At 37.5% G+C, this 25,527-nt stretch overlaps 1 protein-coding gene across 2 annotated transcripts; it reads right to left on the minus strand.

Annotated features, from left to right (window-relative positions):
* Positions 1-624: 624 nt before the first annotated feature.
* On the minus strand, positions 625-25,008 carry LOC149835554 (acyl-coenzyme A oxidase 4, peroxisomal-like). 2 transcript variants are annotated; one of them, XM_090010575.1, is made up of 14 exons: positions 24,957-25,008; positions 24,736-24,850; positions 21,317-21,424; positions 21,009-21,115; positions 20,739-20,816; positions 20,532-20,655; positions 20,362-20,435; positions 20,172-20,231; positions 19,827-19,936; positions 19,415-19,574; positions 3,698-3,774; positions 3,124-3,295; positions 2,951-3,043; positions 625-965 (listed from the first exon to the last, which is right to left on the minus strand). In XM_090010575.1, the coding sequence occupies exons 2-14, from the start codon at positions 24,773-24,775 to the stop codon at positions 834-836; spliced, it is 1,335 nt and encodes a 444-aa protein (XP_089866701.1). In that variant the 5' UTR covers positions 24,776-24,850; positions 24,957-25,008; the 3' UTR covers positions 625-833. The 2 variants fall into 2 exon arrangements, with proteins under 2 accessions (XP_089866701.1, XP_089866700.1); XM_090010574.1 differs by lacking the exon at positions 24,957-25,008 and having other exon boundaries at positions 24,736-24,884.
* Positions 25,009-25,527: the final 519 nt, after the last annotated feature.

A 25,527-nucleotide genomic window follows, 5' to 3' on the forward strand; every position in this document is an offset into this window, starting at 1 on the left:
ACTTGCTTGAACCAACCGACTAAATGGAGCCAAACACACCTACCAGCACGGTCACAAATATAGCCGATATTAACATCATGCGATTTTTTTTCTTTTTTTTTTCGACAATCCTCTCAAGCAATATATTATATAAAAAATTTGTCATTTTCAGAGTATAGACTGTTCTGAAAACATCATGTTTTAATTGTCATAGAACACTTTTTCTAGAGTTTTTTATATTATTCATGCTTTTATTTATATTTTTATATAATTTTATATTGCTATACTAACTTATAGTTTCACCCTAAAAAACTAGATTTTTCAAAAAATGCGACATTTTCCTCACTGATATTTTGCCGAGAACAAGATTTGAGGCATAAATGGATCCACGTCAACTTTGGTCCAGGTCAGACCCAGTTCACTAAAAAACTGGGCCTGATGGATTAAGCCAAAGCATTTCAGCTGGTCTGCAGAGCCAATTACTGCAAGATCTGGCAGCCATCAGTTATCAGACCCATCACCAAAGCATGTTTGGCTCCAATAGACTGCAATAGAGCATAATCGGCACACATTCAGACACCTATATATATATATGGAAGAGGGAAAGAGAGAGGTGGTGGATCTCACATCAGAACCTGTAGTATGTTTTCTGCTGAGACAAATAGCACAGATCTTTTGCTTCCATATAAGAATCAAAGCAACACTGTTCTAACATATTGTTCCAAAAGCCACAAGATCATATTACGTGGAGTTCATGGATCCCACTGATATCATTGTTATCGGTTGGTTGCTTTTTCACAATCAGGGTGCTTATTCAGGATCTGCATGTCGCCATGTTAATGAAGACTGCATCTCTATAGTCGACTGCTCTTAGCAAGCACAACTGGTTTGAAACTTGCAATGCCTGTGATTTCTCTGCCAGCCACAAGACTGTTGATATCATAAGTGCCTTCATATGAATAAATTGGCTCCAAATCACAGAATGCCTGAAGCACATATTTCATCGGTGTCAATGGTAAGAAAGGATTTCAGTCATGAAACTAATATCAGAAATGAATTTCAAAACAATAATTATCATGATGATAATGATAACAATAGTGATGATAATGAATATAAATGCATGCATGAAAAAAAAATTGTGGCCTTAATAGGGAACCTGCCTGTCCTCCGAACGTAAAACCAGCTTTTTTTCAGTTTATTTGCTCACAAAGTACTTCAATTTTTCAGGAAACACTGATAACTCGTATAACCAAAAGAAGATTCCATTACCTTGAGGTTCAAACCAAGATCCCTTGGGTAAGATATCAACTTTACAGCCATCAGAGACATGTTCAAACTCCATCAAGAAATTTTCAGAACTTATTAACATTTCACGGAAGAAATATGCTGATATCTATGAAAGTTACAAGGAGATGAAACTTGACCACTACAATTCCACTGCCAAAAATTTATGGCTTATCATAAAATTTTAAATTAATCCAGTCTGCACCGGCCACTCCTTTGGCCTCAATCTTAATAAGGTGCAACAAGATGTCAACTTCACTAAATAGGAGAAAGCTTAAAATGAACCTATATCACGAGTATTGTGAAGATAAATTCACTAAATAGAGTCTAGGAGAAAGCTTAAATAAACATCCTATTGTGAATATCTTGACAGTCAAATATCTTTAGAGAACTCAAGAAAAAAATCAAGGAAATATTCAAAAATATTTTTAAAGTTTTAAAGCAGAAAAAAAGTGTAATACAATTAAAAAAAAACTTATGAACAGCACTGAAATATATTTGTGATAGCAAAAATATCAAAACATACCTAGCCTTTTAACAAGAAAAAACACCAAAGCATTTATGTTTATGAAAATTTGCACCTACACGTTTTCTTTCATCACCACTGCCATTAAGTCCATTCCAAGATTACCACCTGCAACTGCCCACCTCTTCTCCCCTTCTTTCACCAGTCCAAACACCACACCGCTCACCTCTTCTCCTCTCTTACACCACCATCATTCAATACCTCTTCTCCTTTTTCGAACCACCAACACCAGTCACCACCATTAACCTTCTATCTCATTTCCCACCATTGCTGACTTCCTACTCCCCACAACCACCTACAGCTTTCCGCTTCTCCATCAGCAGTTAAGGAGAGGGACTACGTGAGACTTTGAAAGAGAGATTTTGAATATCATAAGGGTAAAAATGTAAATCTAAGAACTTTACTCAAGTTATGCTAATGACAAGTCATAGTTAATCTAATGGAAGTTTGCTCATCAATTTAGAAATGTTTATAGGTGCATTTTGGACATTTACAAAATCTAGGTTTGCCTTTTTTTATTAAGAAATAGCTAGCACTTTAAAAAAAAAATCCCTTGTGAAATTATCACTGATTATTCATGTTACATTTGAATCCAGTGATATTTTGAAAATTCTGGACACTCCCAGGATATTACCGTTCTAAAATATCCCACGATATTATCATTCTAAAATTAATATCCTTAGGAAATATTTGGTATATTTGCAACATAGATGATATCCAAGGCAAAGGAAAAAAACAGTTTTTTAAGTGTCAGGAGCCCTACATACAGATATATAAGGAATAAATGTGTTCAACACTTCCCAAGGTTGATAATATTCACAGTATTCTCGTTCAACAAAGAAATGATTAGAATTGTTATGACATAATTCCATTCTTATAAAGATCTCCTACCATTTAGATTTACAGAATTTAGAATTTCCACTACAGAATTCCATTCTCATTATCAAAGCTCTCATATCACTTAGAACTTTTCATGGGAGAAGAAAATCCATGGATATGCTTTCTTCCGAAGCAACTAAGAGTTTGAATCAATTAACAACATGAAATATCTATTAAAGAGTCATCAGTTTAGCATGAATTCATCCATTTGATAGTCACTTGAGTGAGAATCAATGCCCTTAACCAACAAAGAATGTAATAGAAAATAATGCTTTTGGATACCTTTGCTACCAGGAAATCCGCTAGTATCCCATTGCCACCAAGTAACTCTCGACCAAGAGAAACAGTCTCCCTTGCTCTCAGGGTAATCCATGCCTGATTTGAAACATTGAACATCATATTAAGTGAATCCGCTAGATTTTTCCATTAAAAACTTTATCGTAAATGAAAATTACCTTCCCCAAACTAGCATGACCAGGTGTCATCTTTCCAGATTCATACAACTTACACAGCCGCCAACCAACAAGGAACATTGCTTGAACATTACCCAACATTCTGACAAGTTTCTCTTGATTAAGTTGAAATGCTGCCAATGGCGCACCAAATTGTTTTCTCTCTTTCAAGTACCTGTGAGCATATGGATATCAAGAAACGTGGTCCTAATGATCACAGCAATGCATGCATATGGATGTACACAGTAGGCTTTATTCATAATATTGACATGGTTGCAGCTTCTAAGATCATTTCAACTACACTCCTTGGCATACAGCTCTATGCATGATCCACACTCAAGATACAGAACATGGTTACTAGGATCCCAACAACCCAAATATGTTTATGAAAAACAAAAGAAAAAAAATGTGAAAACTAATTGGACTTTATTAAGTTGGCCGAATTCCAACCCAAGACTGAGATATAAAATTGTCCTTAGACCCAAGTTTGGATTAGGTCAGATCTAGATTCACATTCCAAGCAAATACAACCCCTTACATCCCAGCAGAAGCCTATAAAAGTGTATGCATTTCGTACCTGTGGCACATATCATACACACCCATAGCAATCCCAATAGGCTGCCAAGCTACCATGATACGTGATATGGCAAGTACCTGTACAAATAAAATGGAAAGTTTATTGTGATGAGCATAACAAACTGAACAAGCTTTATTCAGGAATGAATGTGTAAATGAGACTATGGAACAACAGTTGTGATTTATGTATGGCCTCAATCAGATATGAAGAACCAAGAGATATAAGTTAACGACATCTGCCACCAGCACTAACTTGTTAGAAAAATATGGATAGAACACATTGCAATTTGTACCATTCACTGTAAGTCAGAAGATGTGAAAATCCCTACACCTCAATCACAAGTAACTAACCTTATCTACAGGCACCATATGTCAATTTTGTTTAACCTCTGAATTTCCAACATTATATTTAGTCCAGTGAAATACTAGATTCTTTCACTACTGTTTGAAAAATAGTCAACCTTACACTAAATGAGCCCACTTTCCATGCAACTTTTGTGCCCAGAAGTGTGGAAATATAAGGTAATCTAATTGCCTAATACTACCAAATGTTAACAATCTTGAGACTCTGGACTGTTATGAAACAAAAGGTTCACAAAAGGTGCCAAATATTTGGAAGACATCTGAAAAATGCGAAACGTTTGTTGGATGTATTAACTAGGACCAAAAGTTTGCTGGGCATTTGAAACTTATCCTTAAAATCACATTTCTTCAAGCAACATATTTTCTCTTCTGTCTGAAATTCTTGATTCTCTAACCTTATACTCTTCTGAACTGAACTCATGCATGATCCAGTTGGTCTCGCTCCCGTCTGCTGTGTTACTTGGACATTGATTTCGTGCGATCTTTCTTCAATTCTAACTAAGAACATGTGCTGTACTTGCTAGTTTCCAACGCCCTCTGCGGAACTGCATGGCTGTTTAAACTTGTTTGTGTGATGTGCATTTTATCTATAAACTAGCACAGTTCTGTCAAGCAAATGAATGAAGTGCATTGAGAGAGAGAGAGAGAGAGAGTTCTTGGTTAAGATTTCACCAATGTTTCTTACAAAACAATTTTTTTTTCTTTAGGATAAGAAAAAACCTCCCATCAGCGACTGCACATTATCAGGCCTCTGGTGGATAGAACCCTTGAGATCCCCACTGTCGACTTGAGTGTGCACCCAGTTTTGACCTTACAGCAAGGAACACTGCTTGTAGGTTTCAAACTGGTGGCATCCCATCAACTTGGTGAGACTAGCAGAGGATCAAGTGCAAATGTGAAGACACTTTTAGTGTGCTGCTGCATCTGATCACCCTTCATCTTTAGGATACAGCCTATCAGCTGTTGGGGCCAATTAATGGAGGGTGATCAGGTGCAATCAGTATACTAAAAGTGTGTAATTACATTGCCCTTGATCCTCTCTTGCTCACAAATTGCCCCTATGTAAAATTGATTTCACACACTCACACACACACAATGTGGTCTACGTCCACGAATACTCTCTCTATCTCTCTACACGCCCAACAGAGATGAGAGGTTCTCTTTAAATAGAGTATTAGTTACAGGGATTTAAGAGGCTGTCTCCTTAGTGAGTTATAATCAAGTCATGCTCGTCTTGGAAATTGGATTGGGTTAGTTTGGGTCAGAGATTGTGATCCGAGATCCAATGGATAGGAGTATGTTACTTGGACACTGACACGGGTGACAGTGTCAGACACGGCGAGTCTTAAAAAACAAGACAATACATATATGGGATGATTTTCGCTACCCTCATGGGTATGGAACCCTCTAGTTAAAAACACTAATTTTTTATGTTGTGCACATCTGACCCTCCAGATGTGATCTAGATGTTTGGTTTAGTAGAATCCATTCCTTGGATCATTTTTTTCCAACGTGCATGTCAGATTTTCTGAGGCTTAAAAAATTAACAGCCTATTATGTATGAATTTTCTACCCTAAAAAAAACATTTATTTACGTTGAAAAAATATAATCCAAGTGAAAATTCCTACTATTTTGATCATGCTGAACATATCCATGTTGTCATGTTTGGTCAAAGCAACTTCCCTCTATGAGTTCCAACTAAGGGGTCCTTACCCATGAACGTAGCAATATATATATATATATATATATATATATATATATATATATATATATATATAGAGAGAGAGAGAGAGAGAGAGAGAGAGAAACCCACACACAAAAAGCAAGAAAATACAAACAAAGTGTGATAAATCAAATATAAAATGTATATCCAAATTCATTCGACTTTATCATTGATGATTTACATGAACATGAATACGTCCTAAATAGTACACTCTGATTCCAAGACATCTAAATGTATCCTAAACTAGGCACTTTGTACCCAAGACATTTAAAAGTGTCCTAGTCGGATACTTCATGTCTAACAAACAAGACATCCAAGATACCTAAAAAGTGTTATGTTGAACACTTTGTGTCCATAACACCTAAAAGTGCCCTAAACTGGACACATTGTGTCCAAGGCATTGGACACTTCATTTCCTGAATTGGACACTTTATATCTAAAACCTACTCTCTACGGTATAAAACTGGACACTTCATGTCCAAGTGTCGGACACTAGGAGTAATGAACTGGAAACTTAGTGCACAAGCATCGGACACCACGTGTCATAAACTGGATGCCTCGTGTCTAAGTGTCAGATACTTCTTGTCCCCATGACATGTCCATCCATGTCCGACACCAATACTTTGGGTGCCTAGAAATGTCCATGTAATATAGGTGTAGGAACTAAACCAAAATTATAAGCACTTGAAATCTCAACCCTATACGACAGAAAATCTTGGAAGCTTTAATGCACAATTAAATGCAGATATATGTGTCATGAAAATGGCACGAATCCTGATGCACTTCGGAATGGATACCAAGAACCAAAAATACAATGGAACACAATATTTAAAAATGAATAATTTCATTAAAAATGAAATTCAAATAATACAAAAAAATACAAAATTACAAACAATCCTCACTACAAACACTCAAAAGCTTAAAAACTACCCATCATTCTCACAACCCATACACTTGCACACTCACACCTTTATAGGAAGAAGAGGGGAGAGAAGAGAGACCAAGAGAGAGAAGGGAGTACCCTTCTAGCCGTTAGAGCTAGTCCAACGGCTAGATTTCTAGCTATTGGACTAGCCTCCAATGGCTAGGAGTCAACCTAGATTGACTAAGATAAAATACATTATATATATATATATATTACACAAATAAATATATATAAATATATACATACTATATATAATATATACAAAGATATATATTATATATATTAATAATATATATATACATATGTATATACGTATATATACACAAAGAAAAGGACATCCATTTTAACACCCCCCTCAAACTTACGGTGACTCACTGCAAGTTTGTAATTACAAAATAAATCCCATTACACAAGATATCAACATGTTCTTCATAATACAAATTCATGAAGAGGGCTCTAGATCTCCCTTGATATGATCAAAATGCCTTTACAATTATCAATACCGTCAATATTTTGAGAACTTGTAAAGAGAGCAAAACAAGAACAATCTCCATATATATATATTATGTTATGGAGAGAGAATGACCAAACACACAAAGATATAATATATAGAAAAATATTTAATATTTTTCAAAATCATGATCATTTAAAATAAGAATTAATCTTGAAGAAATCATTAATTTCAAAACACAATAGTTATTGAGAGACTAGTCTCAATAGATAATTTTAATAAATTATAGTTCTTAATTCATTATTGCATATTATCAAACAAGGTTCATTAATGCACAAAAAGATATAAAGTATGGATTTTCAAACAATTCCATGAATAAATAACTCACAACGGAGTATAAATTACGAAAACATTTTCACACAACGGAAAATACAAGAAATGATTTCAATCAGTCAATAAAGATTTAAGAAAAGTTAAATACACATAGATCAATTATATTTTAGATGCAATATTAGTCATACAACTAAAGAAGTCATTTATGGACTAATTTTAAGAGATAACAATGAAAATCTTTCAAGAACACATGCTTAGAAAACTAACTAATGAAACCAACAATATCTCAAAGAAATGCCACAAAGGCTACAATGAGATTATCAATATGATAGTGATCACTTATGAACGAAAGGAAAACACACAAATTGTTAGTTTTGGATCATGGATCCGACCCGCACCACATTCCAAGGATCCACCTTGGGATGTGTGTGCGCCCCAAGAAAGCGGTGGCATATTGTAATTTATTTTTATTACTTGTGTAATGTTATACTTTGTACAATACATATAAATAATAAGAGAAAAGGGAAAACCCTATTGCCGCCGACTCCTCTCTTCTCTCTTTACCTCACTTTTGTCTCTTGCAGGTTGAACTTTCTCACATGGTATCAGAGCACAGGCGCGGAAATCAATCATCTAGAAGACCTATAAGGACCAACACGTGCTTCTAAAGGACGTAGGATTTATTTCTTTCTCTTTTCCTTAATCAGATTTATTTCTTTCTCTTTTCCTTAATCAGATTTATTTCTTTCTCTTTCGGTTCTTTTCATTTTCAATATTTTTCTGGTTCGCACGTCCTAATATTCTGTTCCAGTCTGGTTCGCACGTCCTAATATTTTGTTCCAGTCTGCCGAATCTTGGATTTTCTCCCCAAAATATTTCTGTTTAATATTTTTCTGGTTCGCACGTCACAATCTCATTTTCACGTCACTACTCCTCTGTGTGACGAAGGCGCTGATATTATTTTCAGCACACAGCATTGCTGGTTTTCTCTCAATACACTGTCAGTACAATCGACACTCTATTTTGGTATCATCCCATTCCTATTTCCTATCTGTTATTACATCTCATTCTTCGTATAATCCATGGATTCCAAGTTGAACACTAGTTTTCTTACTCACCTCATGACCCACAAATTATCTCATGATAACTACTTACTTTGGAAGCGTCAGATTGTGCCTTTTATTTGCAGTCATGGTCTTTATGGGCATCTAGATGGGCGATCACCCGCCCCACCTACACATATCGTGCAAGAGATAACAGGTGAAGATGGGAAGGTGAATCAACTTCGAACCACCAATCCTGCTTATGATATATGGGTACAACGGGATCAGACATTAGTTGCTTACATCACTTTCACACTTTCTGATCGTGTTTTACAAACTATTTCTGATGATCAATCCGCTGCCGAGTTGTGGAATGGACTAGCTCATTCATTTTCTCAGGTTTCCGAATCTCGGGCTTTGCAACTCAAGTGGCAATTCCAATCCATGAGAAAAGGAAACAAATCTATTACGGAGTTCATGGGGGATGTCAAATTAGAAAGAGAGATAGGGGTTGTTGCATCGATTGTAAGGTTATACCAGGAGAAAGTGTAGCTACACAACATAGAGTCTTAATTTTAGATCTTAGAATTAGACAATGCCGCAAAAGGGTTAGACATAGGATAGATCCTAGAATTAAGTGGTGGGCACTGAAAGGAGCTAAACAAGGAATGTTTGTAGAGCAGGTAGTTAAGGAAGTTGATTGGTGTCTCGAGGAGGATTCAGAATCAATGTGGAATAAGATAGCGGGTGGTATGAGAAAAGTAGCTAAGGAGGTATTGGGTGAGTCTAAAGGCGGTGCACCACTAGGTAAGGATACATCATGGTGGAACGAGGATGTCAAATTAGCTATTAAGGTTAAAAGAGAGTGTTATAGAAATCTAAGTAAGAGTCGTGATAATGAGAATTTGGAGAAGTATATGATAGCAAAGAAGGAAGCTAAAAAAGTTGTTCGAAACGCGAGGGCTAAGGTATATAAGGAGGTTTATGACAAGTTGGATACCAAAGAAGGCGAGAAGGATATTTATAGGCTTGCAAAGATGAGAGATAGGAAATCGAAGGATTTGGGTATGGTTAGATGTATCAAAGATGAAACGCAAAGGGTTTTAGTCAAAGATGAGGAGATTAAGGAGAGATGGAAAGATTATTTTGATAAGCTATTTAATGAAAGTCATGCTCAGGATCTTGGAGACTTTTCTATTCCTTTTCATGAGATAAATCGTGACTTCATGCGCAAGATTCAAAAGAAAGAAATTGCAGAGGCTTTGAAGAAAATGAAATCAAGAAGGGCAGTTGGCCCAGATGGTATACCTATCGAGGCTTGGAAATGCTTGGGAGAGAAAGGTTTAGAATGGTTGACAAATCTTTTTAACTTGATTTGGCGAACAAATAAGATGCCTAATGAGTGGAGGAAGAGTACTTTGGTGCCTTTATATAAGAATAAGGGTGATATACAAGATTGCACAAACTATCGTGGTATAAAACTCATGAGTCATACTATGAAACTTTGGGAGAGGGTGATTGAGTCTAGGTTGAGGAAGGTTGTCATGATATCAGAGAATCAATTTGGTTTTATGCCTGGAAGATCAACTATGGAAGCTATACATCTTCTTAGACAACTTATTGAAAGATATAGAGAGAGGAACAAAGATTTGCATATGGTTTTTATTGATTTAGAGAAGGCATACGATAGAGTACCTAGGGACGTTCTCTGGTGGACAATGATGAAGAAAGGTGTTTCTCTCAAGTACATTAGTATAATTAAAGATATGTATGAAGGAGTAGTAACCAATGTCCACACTTGTGGAGGGGTGACAACCAATTTTCCGATAACGGTTGGGTTACATCAAGGATCTGCTTTAAGCCCTTTCCTATTTGCGATAGTGATGGATGAGCTTACGAGATCAATTCAAGAAAATGTACCGTGGTGTATGTTGTTTGCTGATGATATTGTTTTGATTGATGAGTCTAGAGCTGGGGTTAATGCTAAGTTAGAATTATGGAGACAGACATTGGAAGCTAGAGGTTTTAAGTTGAGTAAGAGTAAGACTGAATATATGGAATGTCGGTTTAGTAAGCAACGAAGTAGTGATGGGAGTGTAGTGAAGCTTGGTGAGCAAGATATACCGGTGAATGATTATTTCAAATATTTAGGATCCATCATTCAAAAGTATGGAGAAATTGATGGAGATGTAAATCATAGGATAAAGGTTGGGTGGATGAAATGGAAAAGTGCTACTGGAGTGCTGTGCGATCGTAGAATGCCATTGCGGTTGAAGGGAAAGTTTTATAGGACGACTATTAGACCCGCTTTACTATATGGTACGGAATGTTGGGCTGCCAAGAGACATCATATTCAAAAAGTGAGTGTAGCTGAGATGCGGATGCTTAGATGGATGTGTGGAAATACAATAAAAGATAAGATTCGGAACGAAGAGATACGTAAGAAGGTAGGTGTTGCACCCATTGAGAATAAGATGCGAGAGAATCGTTTACGGTGGTTTGGACATATTCGGCGAAGGCCTAATGATGCTCCAGTTAGAAGGTTGGAGAAATGGGAAAATATATTAGTTAAAAGAGGTAGGGGTAGGCCTAGGAAGACTTGGATGGAGATGATAGGAAAGGATATGAATGCTTTGAACCTCACCGAGAACATGGCGTTGGATAGAAATGATTGGAGGAAAAGGATTCATGTGGAAGACCCAAAATGAATTTCTTTTTTGGTTCATATCGCTGACCCCAATTGTTTTGGGATGAAGGCGTAGTTGTTGTTGTTGTTGTTGTATGGGGGATGTCAGGGTGATTACAGATCAGTTAGCTGTCATTGGAAGTCCTGTATCAGATAAGGATATGGTACAATAGGTATTATGTAGCCTTGGACCTGAATATCGCATGTTTTGCATGACACTCCAGGTTGTCTCAGTTCTTCCATGTTTTGATGATCTTCAATCTAAGCTTTTGTAATATGAGGTCAGTTTAAATCAGGAACACGCGTCAGATGATGCTCATCCTGTGATGATGGCACATACGCCTATTCAAACAGGAGTCTTATTTACTCCTCCTCGTCCCAATGGAACACCTATGAACAAAAGAGGATTGCTACCTACACCATGTGAAGGAGGTAGTGGCTCAGGCAGTGTACCACGAGGGGGACGTGTTCCTACTTGTTTTCTATGCAATAAGCAGGGACATGTTAAAGCAAATTGCTGGTACAATCCTCAGAACCGGAACAAAACAGGGAGGCCAGATAGTAGGCCAGGGCAGAAGGCAATTTAGATGTTTGCTCGCACTCCTCAGGGACAGGTTCTTCCACAGGACGTACAAAATATCCTTATGACTACTTTCAATCAGATAAACTTGCGCCAAAATGATGAAGGTATATGGTATATTGATTCAGGGGCAGCAGCACATGTTACTTCTGATGCAGGTAAATTTTCTCACTTGACTCCTTACACTGGAAATGGCACTATAGTCATAGGAGATGGATCTCACCACCCCATCTCTCACACTGGAAATGCCTCCCTTTCTTTGCCTGAATCTAAATTACCCTTGTCAAATGTCTTACTCACACCTGCTATTCAAAAGAATATTCTATCTGTGTCAAAATTAGTTGATGAAACAAATTCTTCCGTTGAATTTACTCCTTCTGTTTATCTTAAGGACCTTCACACCAAGAAGACGCTCGCTAAAGGTGAACGGCGCGGGAACATGTACGTCTTTGAAGAATCTCATGTGCCTTTGAAGATGTCGTCTTCCGTAGCCGTGGCTTCTTCAGCTTCTTCCTTTCCAACATTTTTGAGTCGATTTACAGATCATAGTTCTTCTTCTAGAGTCTTGAAACTTAATAAGCCAGACTTATGGCATCTTCGTTTGGGTCATTGTAGTCAAGTTTTTCTTGACAAGTTGTCTGCAAAAGGTTTAATACCCGCAGTTAGTTTAGAGTCAAAATGTCCAAGTTGTCATTTATGCAAAAGTCATGTACTTCCTTTTCATAGTATCAATAAAAGAGCAACAAAGCCTTTTGAGATTATATGATCAGATGTTTGGGGTCCTGCGCCCACTGCCTCTCTTTTTGGATCTCGATACTATGTACTCTTTCTTGACTCTAACACTCGATTTAGTTGGATTTACTTCATGAAAAACAAACATGAAGTTTTCAAATTGTTCAAACAGTTTCATGCACTAGTCCAAAATCAATTCAATACCAATGTTGTATATTTCTAGTGTGATGGGGGGGGGGGGGGGGGGGGAGAATACATATCTCATGATTTTAGTGAATATTTGAAGGAGCATGGCATTACACGTAACATTTCTTGCCCTCATACTCCTCAACAAAATGGAGTGACTGAGAGAAAACACAGGCATATTATTGAGACAGCCTTGAGCATGATGCACATTGTGGGTATTCCTTTCTCTCTTTGGACAGAGGCTTTCCATACAGCTGTTTACGTTATCAACAGGTTGCCCATGACCATCCTTGAAGATAATTCTTCATATTTTGTTCTTTATAATTGTCATCCATCATATGAGGAACTACATCCTTTTGGTTGCGTATGTTATGTTCATATTGATCATTCATTGAGAAATAAGTTTCAAGACAGAGTTGTACAATGCAAGTTTCTTGGGTATGCAGATGACTATAAGGGATATAGGTGTTATGATCCTCATACAGGCAAAATTCGGGTATCTAGAAATGTTGTTTTTTATGATGAAAATTTTGATATTCTGGGTTCATCTTACACAGATACACAGGACAGTTATGATCCTTGGCTCAGTGACTCACTTTTATATGATTTGTTGCCTTATGAGGATTCATCTTTATTGACAGACAATGAACCTTATCTTTCGATGTGGAACCGCATATAGAAGACATTCCTCCTACAACAACATCCTCACATTTTTCTGGTCTTGTTTATTCTCGTAGAGCTCATTCAGTCAATGATGAGACTCCTCTACGACGTTCCACTCGGATTAGACATCTTATAGATCGCTGGGTAAGTTATAACAATTTCTCTTTGGATTTTCAAACATTTCTAACTAGAGTGTCCAAAGAAACAGAACCTTCCTCCTTTCATGAGGTTGTACATTCCCGTGCCTGAGTAGAGGCGATGAATGAGGAAATGGAAGCATTGCATGAATGCAATACATGGGAGATTGTACCAAGGCCAGATAACAAGAATGTTGTAGGATCCAAATGGGTGTACAAGATCAAGCATAAACCGGATGGCAGTGTTGAGCGCTATAAGGCTCGTCTGGTTGCACGAGGCTTCACACAGCAGTATGGGCAGGACTACGATGAAACGTTCAGCCCAGTAGTAAAATTGGGCACCGTCAGGATTATCATTGCATTGGCGTTACAACATGGATGGTCACTCAGTCAACTTGATGTTAAAAATGCATTTCTGCATGATGAACTAAAGGAAGAAGTTTACATGGAGCAGCCACCTGGTTATAGCATGCATGATTCATCCAATTGGGTATGTAAACTTCGACGCTCTCTTTATGGCTTGAAACAAGCTTCTCGATCTTGGTTTGAAAGTTTTTCCACGGAGATCCAGCATCATGGGTTCACTAAAAGTGTTCTAGACCATTCATTGTTCATATTCAAAAGTGATTAAGCTATTGTTTGGGTACTTATATATGTTGATGACATCATTATCACCTGGAGTGATGAGGCTCACATATCTTGGGTTAAGTCTATGCTGATGGCTAAATTCAAGATGAAAGACTTGGGTCCCTTGCGATATTTTTTGGGTGTGGAAGTTGATAGTCGACATGAGACTATTACATTGAGCCAACATAAGTACACTATTGATATTTTACTTGCTACAGGGATGGAGAATTATAAACCAATTAGCACACCTTGCCTTCTAAATCATAAGCTAAGTGCTAAAGAAGGCACTACTTATCATGATCCTACTTTGTATCGTCGAGTTGTAGGGATGTTACAATACTTAACATTCACTAGGCCTGACATAGCATACTCTGTCAATCAAGCTTCACAGTTTATGCATGCTCCTACAGATGTACATATGGAAGGAGTGAAAAGGATCCTTCGGTATTTAAAGGGTACGATTGGAGATGGCTTGATGTATACCAAGGACACAGCTTATACGTCAGGGCATCGACTATTCACTTACACAGACGCGGACTGGGCTGGTGATCCTGACAAGCGCAGATCAGTTTCGGGGTATTTCATTCTTATCGGCAATAATATTGTAACATGGAGTAGCAAGAAGCAAAAGGCACTGACGCGATCTAATACTGAAGCAGAGTATCGTGCAATGGCAGCAGGAACAACCGATGTTACATGGGTGAGACATCTACTGCAAGAATTACAAGAACCAATCTCGTCCTCTATGCTTCTTTGCGATAATCAGAGTGCTATTAATATTGCCTTCATTGTCGCACAAAGCATATCGAGATCGATCAACACTTTGTTAGACAAAAGGTGGAAGAAAAAGAAATTGAACCTTCATATGTTCAGTCAAATATGCAAGTTGCTGACATCTTTACCAAGGGATTATCCACTCATCAGTTTTGGGCACTCAAAGACAGGTTGAGCACGATCAAAGACCATACTCAACTTGAGAGAGGCTGTTAGTTTTGGATCATGGATCCGACCCGCACCACATTCCAAGGATCCACCTCGGGATGCGTGTGCGCCCCAAGAGGGCGGTGGCATATTGTAATTTATTTTTATTACTTGTGTAATGTTATACTTTGTATAATACATATAAATAATAAGAGAAAAGGGAAAACCCTATTGCCGCCGACTCCTCTCTTCTCTCTTTACCTCACTTTTGTCTCTTGCAGGTTGAACTTTCTCACACAAATAACTCACAAAGTAAAAATAATATATCCTTCATTAACAAATGCTTAGAAAACATTAATCAAACTTATGCAAAACACACAAGACAATCAGTAATGGGACAAATCATGCAACTAAAGCATATTAAATGCAAAATACATGAAAATATTTTAATAATCACTTCTCATACACTAGTTTGACCACCACAAGCAATCACCTCACTAGACCTCCAATCCTCAAAAATCAAGTATATCAGTGACTAGAACAAGTGCATAATCATAATGTCACTAAAGTGCTAAAACACACAAAACAATGTGAATAACCAACATCTCTTGTCTACGTAAAATGACACTTAAAACCAAGGTTGTAAGTAGCATATCATTACCCATATCGGTCGACCCAATAGTAACACCATATCATATCGTAAACGTATCATAAATCTTTAATAAAAAAAATCAAAAAATCCAAAAAAAAATAAGAAAAAACAGAAATATTTAGTAAAAAATCTAACAAAATCATATCACATGAAATAATAATCAATTGCACAAAATACAACCATAAAATTACATACGAAGCATTTATGTCTTTATGAACAGCATAAGACATCATCAAACATCAACTAATATTAAATATCTTGCAATTAAGAACATACCACAAGACTCATACTTTAATATTACATAAACAAAAACATCTCACAAGAATAAGTTTTTTAATAAAACATGATCCATCAATAATCATAATCATCTTCATCATCGTTATCGTTATCTTCTTCTTCTTCTTCTCCTCCTTCGACATCCACATCGTCTCTAAGATACGTGGGGTCTTCATCATCTACCTCTTGTGCTCCTTCCATGTTAATCCACTAAATGTCCTCTCCATTTAAAAGAGTTTTTGTTTCTTCAACCCATGCATCCAATTCATCAAAATATTTCAAACTGATGAGATCGAATTGCTCTTTGTGCCTCCTTGCTGATAACTTTTCGATTTACCTAAAAAGATAACATGAAAAAATTAAAATTAATTGACTTTTGAATGAAAATGATAAATAAAGTTTACAATTTTATATACATATGCCTCAATCGTAAGTTGTAGCGAATGTAGATGAGGTCATTAAGCCTTTTATGCTCCAATCTATTTCTTCTTTTGGTATGGATTTGCTCAAAGACACTCTAGTTTCTCACTTGCACTACATGTTTGACTAAGAATCTGAATGACAAAAGCTCTCAAATTTGGAACATCAATTCTAAACTTGACCCACCACATGTCTAAAAAAGCAAAAAAATAAGAAATCAATAAGACAATAACAAATATACAATCATACAAAACATCATAACTAATAATAATTTAAAATTAAAATTGAAATAGACAAAATAAATTACATGGACGCATTGTGGCACAGTTTCGCACTGCTGCAGGTCTCGCCATATCATACAATGTATTATCATAAGTTTTCATTTCCTTATGAATTTGATCTTGAATGCTATAATCAGGGCTCAACCTTTTGATGCAATCCAAAAGTCCCTTGTTGACTATCCTGTCCATTTTAAACGTAGGGGAGTATCTAAATGCATGATTTAAATAATATATTATAGCATGAAGAGGTTGATGAAGTTGTCCAGTCCACCTATGATCAATGATTTTCCATATAGATATACATTTTTTTCTTCCCCTTCAAATTATCTCCAATGACCTCTTTTGCCTTATTCATGGCCTCATAGAGATATCCCATAGCTGGTTTGTCTTCATTGTCAACGAATTGAAGCACCTCCACCGAATATATAATTATTCTCAATAACTTCACGCATGAATCCTAAAATTCACTTCTGAATACAATATCTACAATTTCTCTGAGCTTTCTTTTTTGTATATGGGGATATGCATTTCACTCATCTGATAAAAACATTTTTTTTAGTGCAGCTCTATTATTTATTAAACTTTGCACTATCAAAAAATTAGTAGCAAATCTAGTAACTGCACTACAAATCAACTCAACACTACCACTGTACTTTCTTCTTATGCTCAAAACCCATGCATGATTGTAAATAAATTTAGTAATTTCTTGGCAGCATTCAACTGTCTGATGTACCTCATCCATGCTGCCAATGTCCTCAAGCATGAGGTCTATGCAATGGGCAGCACACAGGGTCCAAAAGAATGACCCCAAATTTTCTATCAATTCTTTACTTGTTGTTGCATCATCAGTAATGAATTGTACAATGTTTTGAGGTTGAACTTCTTCCACAACCTAATAAAAAACCCTCAACAATACATTTGTTGTCTTGGGTGTATCAAACAAATCAATTGATTTAAAAAACATGATTCCTTTGGGGCAATAGACAAAAAAATTTATTAAGATCCCCGACTTTTTATTTGTTCACCCATCTGCCATGATGCTACACTCAGTCTCTCTCTATGACTGCCTCATCTCATCACAATAAACCTTCACTTCATTCACATTAGCATCTAAAATCTTTCTTTTTAAAGCATGATATGAAGACATCTTGTATTCAGGCCCGATATTGGTTATGGCATCTGTCATAGCCAAAAAATGAAATGAATTTGCTGCATTAAAAGGAATGCAGGCATCATAAAACTATCTCACAACTGTGACATTAGCATGCTCGACTAAATGTTGAGGAATCATAGCAGTACGAATGTCGGGTTGCGCCCCAAAGGTAGTCATAAGAGAGAAAAAACTCCTAATAAAGCCTTTAGCTTTACCTCCTGGTCCTTTCGAAAAAATCCCTCTTTTTTTTCTTCCTCTTCTTTGTGTACCCACGGCAGTAGCTGCGATGCTACTACTGGCACCAGCTACACCTTTTCTTCTCTTGATTTAATTGCATACTCTGATTCTGATTGGGGAAAAGACCCTAATGATAGGCGCTCAACTATTGACTTCTATTTTTTTGTAATTCATTGATATCATGGAAGTGTAAAAAGAAACCAAAAATGTCTTTATCCTCTATAGAAACCGAGTATAGAGCTTGACAACTATCACATATGAGATTGTATGATTGAGGCATCTTCTCAAGGATATGGGAGTAATTGTGACAGGGTCATCATGATTATGCTGCAACAATAGGAGTGCCATATACATTACTGAAAATCATACATTTCATGAGCACACTAAACACATTTAGATGAACTGATATTATTTTAGAGAGAAATTTCTGAACAAGACTATTTCGCTTCTGTATGTCACCTCAGAATATCAGCTTGTAGACTTCTTCACAAAAGCACTACCTTGCCAAGGTTTCATTTTTTGTTGGGCAAACTTTCGGTGATCCCACCGTAAGTTTGAGGGGGAGTCCTAATGTGTGTGTGTGTGTCTATATATATATATATATATATATATATATATATATATATATATATATATCAAGGGCATTTTGGTCTTTTCATATGTCAAGTCCAAATGATGTATATTTTATTTTTCTTCTTGTAATTTTTATTTTCCTTTTATTTGTAAATTCTTGCTTTTGTAAGGGAATTATTGGAATACCCAATAGAGTCGTTGGAGGCTACCCAACAACTATATTTCTAGACGTTGGGTAGGCCCCACAGCTCTATTGAGCTCCTATTTTGTATATAAAGGGGTGATCCCCTCCTCTCAATGTACTCTTTTCATCAAGGGATTTTCCCTCATACAAGTTATATTCTTTATGTGCATTTCAGCCCTTAAGTGGCTCATTTCAATATTGCTTTTATGTTGGACCCATAAGTGGTAGTCTCTCGTATTGGGTTGTGCTCATAAGTGGCTCATTGAAGAATCATATTGATTCGTGACATATACATACCAATGTATGTATATGTATTGTATACATATATGTATATATATATTTATTTATTTATTGTTGTAAATAATTTTATTTTTTCTTTTCTTGATGGAACAGAAAATCTGAAGCTTTACCATGTAATCCCATTCAAGCTTCCAAAATACCACATGCTGCTAGCTCATAACTAGACGAACACTTAGGGACTCTGTAAAAGACTTGAATGAACATCTTAATTGGACAGTTAAGTTCCCTTTACGAAAGTAGCAGGTCAAAACTTTCTCAATCAATGGAATACCTTATTTGTGTCCTGAAAAGAATTGACACCAGTCAACTTGTCGTCATCTGGGACAAAGAGTCTCTTGATCTGAATATCACCATTCTGCACCATCCTTAAACCAATCTTGTTTTCAATTTTTGTTGCCTTCAGTCCAGGAGCACCCTTTTTTACAATAAACCTGAAATAGTTATAACAGTCCATCAAGGGAATTCATAACAAGCCTATTCTATACCACCACTCTAAATCAAAGAAAATAATTCATTAGACACATATAGGTAACACTAGTACCATGTTTAAAGTAAATTGAGACTTTACACTACTTGATTTAAGGGAGCACATGAAGTTATGAACCAACAGGGAATGAGGGAAGCAACTCTAAAACAAGAAGACCAAAAAACTAAACAGAATGTGTGTGCCCGGAACAGCATACCCGTTGATTTGGTTAGTGGTTGTGTTCCTAGCAAAAACAACCAATACATCTGCAAATGTGCTATTTCCTATCCAGCGCTTCTGGCCATCAAGTATCCAACCTCCAGGCACCTATATCTCAGAATTTCAAACAAAAGCTAATTCAGGTCATCAATTCAGACCAAAAACACATCCAAATATTATGCGAAACAAGGATGCAGAAGGTCAAACTTGAACAAAAAAAAGAATAAGTGGAATCCGCCATCTGTACAAGAACATGCTAAAAACCAGCATGCCCAGAATCAGGCATGTGTGTGCTTCTTGTCAAAAGGACTAATAATGCAGTGGCATGGTAGATACAGAATACCTTTGTCGCCGTCGTTCTCAAGGAACTAGCATCGCTTCCATAGTCCGGCTCAGTCAAAGCCTGTGGGCATCAGCACAACATTACACCTCTGATCTTTAGAATATGTGATGCCATGAAATAGTAAACTTGGTGTCTGAATTTAAGAACTAATGTTCAGATATATGTCAACAGAATAAAGGAAAAGGCCCACCCAGCAGGCAACAGTTTGAAGATCTGCCAAGGAAGGTAGATATTTCTGCTTCTGAGCCTCTGAGCCACAGAGAGCTATTTCCCCCACAATTTCAACCAAAAATCAGCATGACACTGAACACTGCAAATTAATGGAAATTCAATATATTGAATTAAGATCAAGTGGCTTACCAATTGTAAGCATGGCAAGGCAAGAGTGCACCAATATAAATGTAGAACAGCTTGCATCAACTCTCGCAATTTCTGCAGAGACTATTGCACTTCCAGTGATTGAAAGCCCTGGACACCCATATCCCTGAACACTATAAAGGACTGTATAACTAACAACCAAACATCCTGTGATAAAAGTAAGAAACTTACAACAACAAAATAGGGCACCTTTATTGTTCCCCCAGCAACCTTGAGCATACCAAGCTTAGGAATCTTATCGAAAGGAAACTCTGCCTTTTCCCAGTACTGTAACATGTGTTCAACCCAATAAATAGATAAAACCAGCAGTGCAACACAAACAAATAAAGATGCTTATACAGCTTGCCAAGCAAGCATGTTTCAGTTGAAGCAAACACACTCAAAAGAAAACTTACAGAAACAGCAAAGGAAATCCCAAACACACATTCTCATGAAAGAAAACCACTACAAGTGTGATACCTCAGCCATTACAGGGGCTATCTCTTTTTCCATCACCTCTCTCACTCTTCTTCGGATGGTTTTCTCCTCATCTGTTAACAGATCATCCAGATGATAATAGTCTGAGGCTGCAAGTATGATGACAGACAAGGAAGAACATGTTAGAGACGTACACTGATGACCCTAAAGCAATCCTTATGACCATGGTCATCTAACAAACAAGTAGAAGCCACCATCTTACACGATCCACTATCCATAAATAACAACTATCAAGAACAAATACGACAATGTAAACATATTCGGGTGCCAATGGCATCTTATGACCATACCAACAGGAGGAAAAGAAGATGCAGCAGTTGCCTGAGGAAATGCAACAGAGACGTCTATGGCTGGCAACCCAATTCCAGAAAACAAACCCTGGTTATCCTTGGGAGCATCTGCATGAATCAAATATGAAATTAACATAGTTTAAGAGATACGCATGAACAAACAACATATAGCTTTTAATTGTAGTTCTTCAATAAAGCAATTGAGAAGCAAAACATCTAACTGAAAGACCAAATGAAATAGTTCTAATGGGAAAAAGGGTAAGGAAACCATTTTTTTAGAATGTTGCATTTTCAAAGACACCAAATGAAATCTCCTAAAATAAATCAAAAAACAATATAAAACCAAATTAAAATTATGATACTTAACAATGGAAATATTATTTGACAGAACAAATGAAAAGGAAGACAAACAGCAAAGATGTACATAGAAATCAAAAGGAATATGTTTTTCCTCTTGCACTGCCAAAACTAACTGCCTAAGTCGACAAAATGCAAGTGTCTCCAATCAGGTGCTGTTCATTTATATAATATTAGCAACATCATGAACGCATAGAGAAAAGGTGAGAAGTGGCACAAATGATTCTCAGTCGCAATTACATAGGGACTGCTTTACGAGAATGTTGGTTACCTTATAATTCTCAGTCACAGCTCTCGGATGCCTCCCTCAAGTCTTGAATAGTCTTCTTCTTTTAACTCTTCCTATTTCTATTTCCTTCTAATGGTGTCATCAACCATTCTTATTGGTGCTGTGATCATTTGACAATATACCAAACTCCAATTAAATATCTAAGTAGTATTTAAGGTGTTTTACATTTTTGATATGTAGAAGATATTGCAGTTCTAATCCAAGATAGCTTAAAAATTACTCCAAGAGATAATTGTCGATAACTGTGAACAATAAAGGAAAATTACATGTCTAAGGATAAATTATGACATTATATCCTCCATACCAGTGAAATCTCATATATATCATAGTACACCTAAATTTATAAAACCAAACTCATGCAGATTCTTTGTGCCTGTAGATGCATCTTTGCCAAATGGAAGAGCTTTCTCATGCATTTCTTTATCAAGATTGCAACAAATCTCAATCTTTTAGCTTTTCAATATATGAGGACCATTATCTTTAACAGCTGCAAGAATGATAGCAGCATAAATGAAATGAGAAGCAATGGTAGCAACTTTGATGTGCTCCTCGAGAAAGATACATTATACCAATTTCAACCGATCTCTAACATTAATCCGACTACAAATTCAAATATAATCCATTCCCTAGCGAGAAAAAGAACTATCTAACATTTTGATGATGCAATAAAGCAAGTGTTTTAAAGTGATAGTTGCCCCACTCAATATCAAAACTGTGGTACAATGGGCTACCTGCAACCTCACTCTCAGGAAACAACTGAACTTTCCCTACTCGCGATGGTCAGCCCACGCTTTTACACTAGGTGAGATCGAGTTGACTGGACATGGAGCTAGACATGGACCACCTTGGATAACCTCTTTAACATGAAGCAAAGAAGGTTTTGACTAAGAGCTTAGGAGAGAGAGCTAGAGGGGGAGGGAGAGAGAGTAGAGAAGAGCTTGAGAGCTAATGATGGAAATGAGGAGAGGGAATTGGGTTTATTAAGTCTGAAGCCTGCTGACCAGGAATAAATGGTTAACCGCCAGCAATAAGTGAGCTTAAATGGCCCAAACGGCTAGTCAACCAAGGGTTATTGGTTGGGCACGAATCAACCCGCAAAATTTTGAGACAAAGCCAATATGAGTTAAAAACAAAAAGAAAAAGAATAAAAATCAAATTTTAGATTTGAATTAGATCTTATTAATAATTCAACTCCCTCATTTAATGCTTATCTGAACCAGACCTGCTTGTGGAAGTGATTCACTTGGTTTGGCTCAGCTCATGTCGTTAGATATACAACATACATTTTATATATCTAGCATTTCATATAGTATAATTAATATAGTTTAATATACATAATTTATACTCGGTGAAGTATAGTATAGTACGGTATAGTGTAATATAGTACAGAATGGTGTAATATACATATTTTTTTATATATCTAGCATTCCGTGTAGTGTAAAATATTGAGTGATTAAGGATTTTATAAAAATAAAAATGAAAGAAAAGACTGTTAGATGCAACAAGCAAAAAGGGAAAAAATGAGCAATTTTTGCAAATGGTTGAGAACTTGAGCGGCCTTATGTAGTTGACACAAACCATGTTGCTGTACACAACAGGCCAACAGCCACAACGGAGATCAAAATCGTTCAGTCAGAATCCCAAAGCCACGACCGTCAGATTTTGGAAAGCCAAACACCCCTCGCGCTCGCAGTAACAAGTCGTCGCAGATTCAAACGAGAAAGTGCGCACCGCACGGCAACAAAGCAGAGCACGTGTCGTCGAGCAGGAATCAGAGACCAAGTAAACTGGTCAGAGTGGAGGTAGTGTAATTTTTTTTAAAGGCGGACCCCTACCAAAACAACAGCCGCCCCATGTGACATGGGGATTCGATCCTGGGCCTTCAGCTTGACACAGGACCCCGCATACCACATGCGATACCACCTCGGTGGTGAAGGTAGTGTAATTACATAAATACCTCTACCCAGTCCCCTCAACTGTTACCAACTAACTACCAACGTTGCGCTCCTGCGTCGTATAGAAAATGTAGGATCATCCACACCGCCGATTCGTTTTCTTCCGCGCTTCGAGACGACGCCCTTCGCAGGGAAAGGGACGAGGAAGAAGCGGAAATTACGAACCTACCACGACGGCGAGGTGCTGACGGGCTGCCAAGAGGAGCGCGCCGAGCACGACGACGATAGGAGCGATTTTTCGGCGCGGCGGACGGAAGCTTCATCGGCGTCATCGCCACGGCCTCCGCCGAGTCCGTCCAGCTTCGACGGAAAAGGAACGGAGTCTCGAACGGAATCGTCTCGGTGCTAATCGTCACGGAGACCTCGAAAATGTGGCTTCAAGATGCAGATGAATCCCCGCCGGGGGCCGGTCAGAGAAGGAGAGTCGCGATCGGCCGCCGCGGTGGGGATTAGACGGGATGGAGGAGGGAGACTCCAGGGTTACCTCTTCCTCGAAAGGAGAAGCGGAATCCAGGGTTTCCGATGACTCCCTGCGAGTAGAGGCTGTTCGGGGACGTCGCCGGACCCCGAATTGGAACCGGAGAACGGAATCTCGTCGCGGGAAGATAAAAAATAAGATCAACCGGCGGATATAATCTACAAATTACATAACAAATCTTCATTTCAAAAATTAAAGAAGGAACAACAAATCTGCTGCACTAGGAGAGATCGTGAACTCGATTTCTTTGCTAAACACGAACGGTGGGTCGAAATCATTTAGATTCAGGAAGAAGGAAGTAGGAGAGAGCAGGAGAAGGATGTGAGTGAGAAAACTCTACCGGCGATCGATGACTGGCCGTTGAAAAGGGGCCTCCCCATGTCGACCGTCGATCTTCCGGAGCAAGGGCGCCGGCCGCCGTTTGATCTCTGGTTTTCCGAGGGTACGGGTGCGAGCTAAAGTGAGAGCAGAAGAGGATAGAGATGAGAAACGTGCAGATGATTCCAACATCTTCGCGTTAAAAATAAATAAATCAAAACGGGCAGATTAAAACCGACTCACTCAAGATAGCAAGAGAGATAACGAGCTTTCCCACATCGTGTGCCTCCCTTTTCACAGATTTCTTGGGGGACTTTGAAAAGAAGCCACGCAAGCGTAACAAATATCAAGAAGACTTTTAAAAGAAAATTAACGTTTTTTTGCTGTAAATTCAGAAAGAAAAAGTCTTTTTAACCTCATTGGCTTCCTGTAGGCAAGCGATGAGGTAAGCACTGCACAAGGAGTTTTACGAGTCCGGATCGGGTTCAATATGATTGCACAAAATTTTGTGCATTAAGCATTGCATCGCCCTCCACCTCCATCACGTTTTGGGTCCCACACCTGACAGGCCCTGTCCTCAAGATGGAGGGTGATCAAGATGGAGGGTGATCATCTGAGGCTGCACGTATCCCGGTGCGACTCCTACAAACTTCTTTGTAGTTTATTAATTAATTTAATCAGCTGATCAATTAGTTGTACCGCTTTTTTGGTAGTTGGAAACTTTTGCTATCATGCCATCTGTCACTTTAAGCTAATATCTTTAATAAAAAATGTTAAATAAAAAAGATAAGAACGTAAAGAAACCCAAACAATT

This window comes from Nuphar pumila, chromosome 6 (genome assembly GCF_984573655.1).
Source record: "Nuphar pumila chromosome 6, dmNupPumi1.hap1.1, whole genome shotgun sequence".
Classification (NCBI taxonomy): domain Eukaryota; kingdom Viridiplantae; phylum Streptophyta; class Magnoliopsida; order Nymphaeales; family Nymphaeaceae; genus Nuphar; species Nuphar pumila.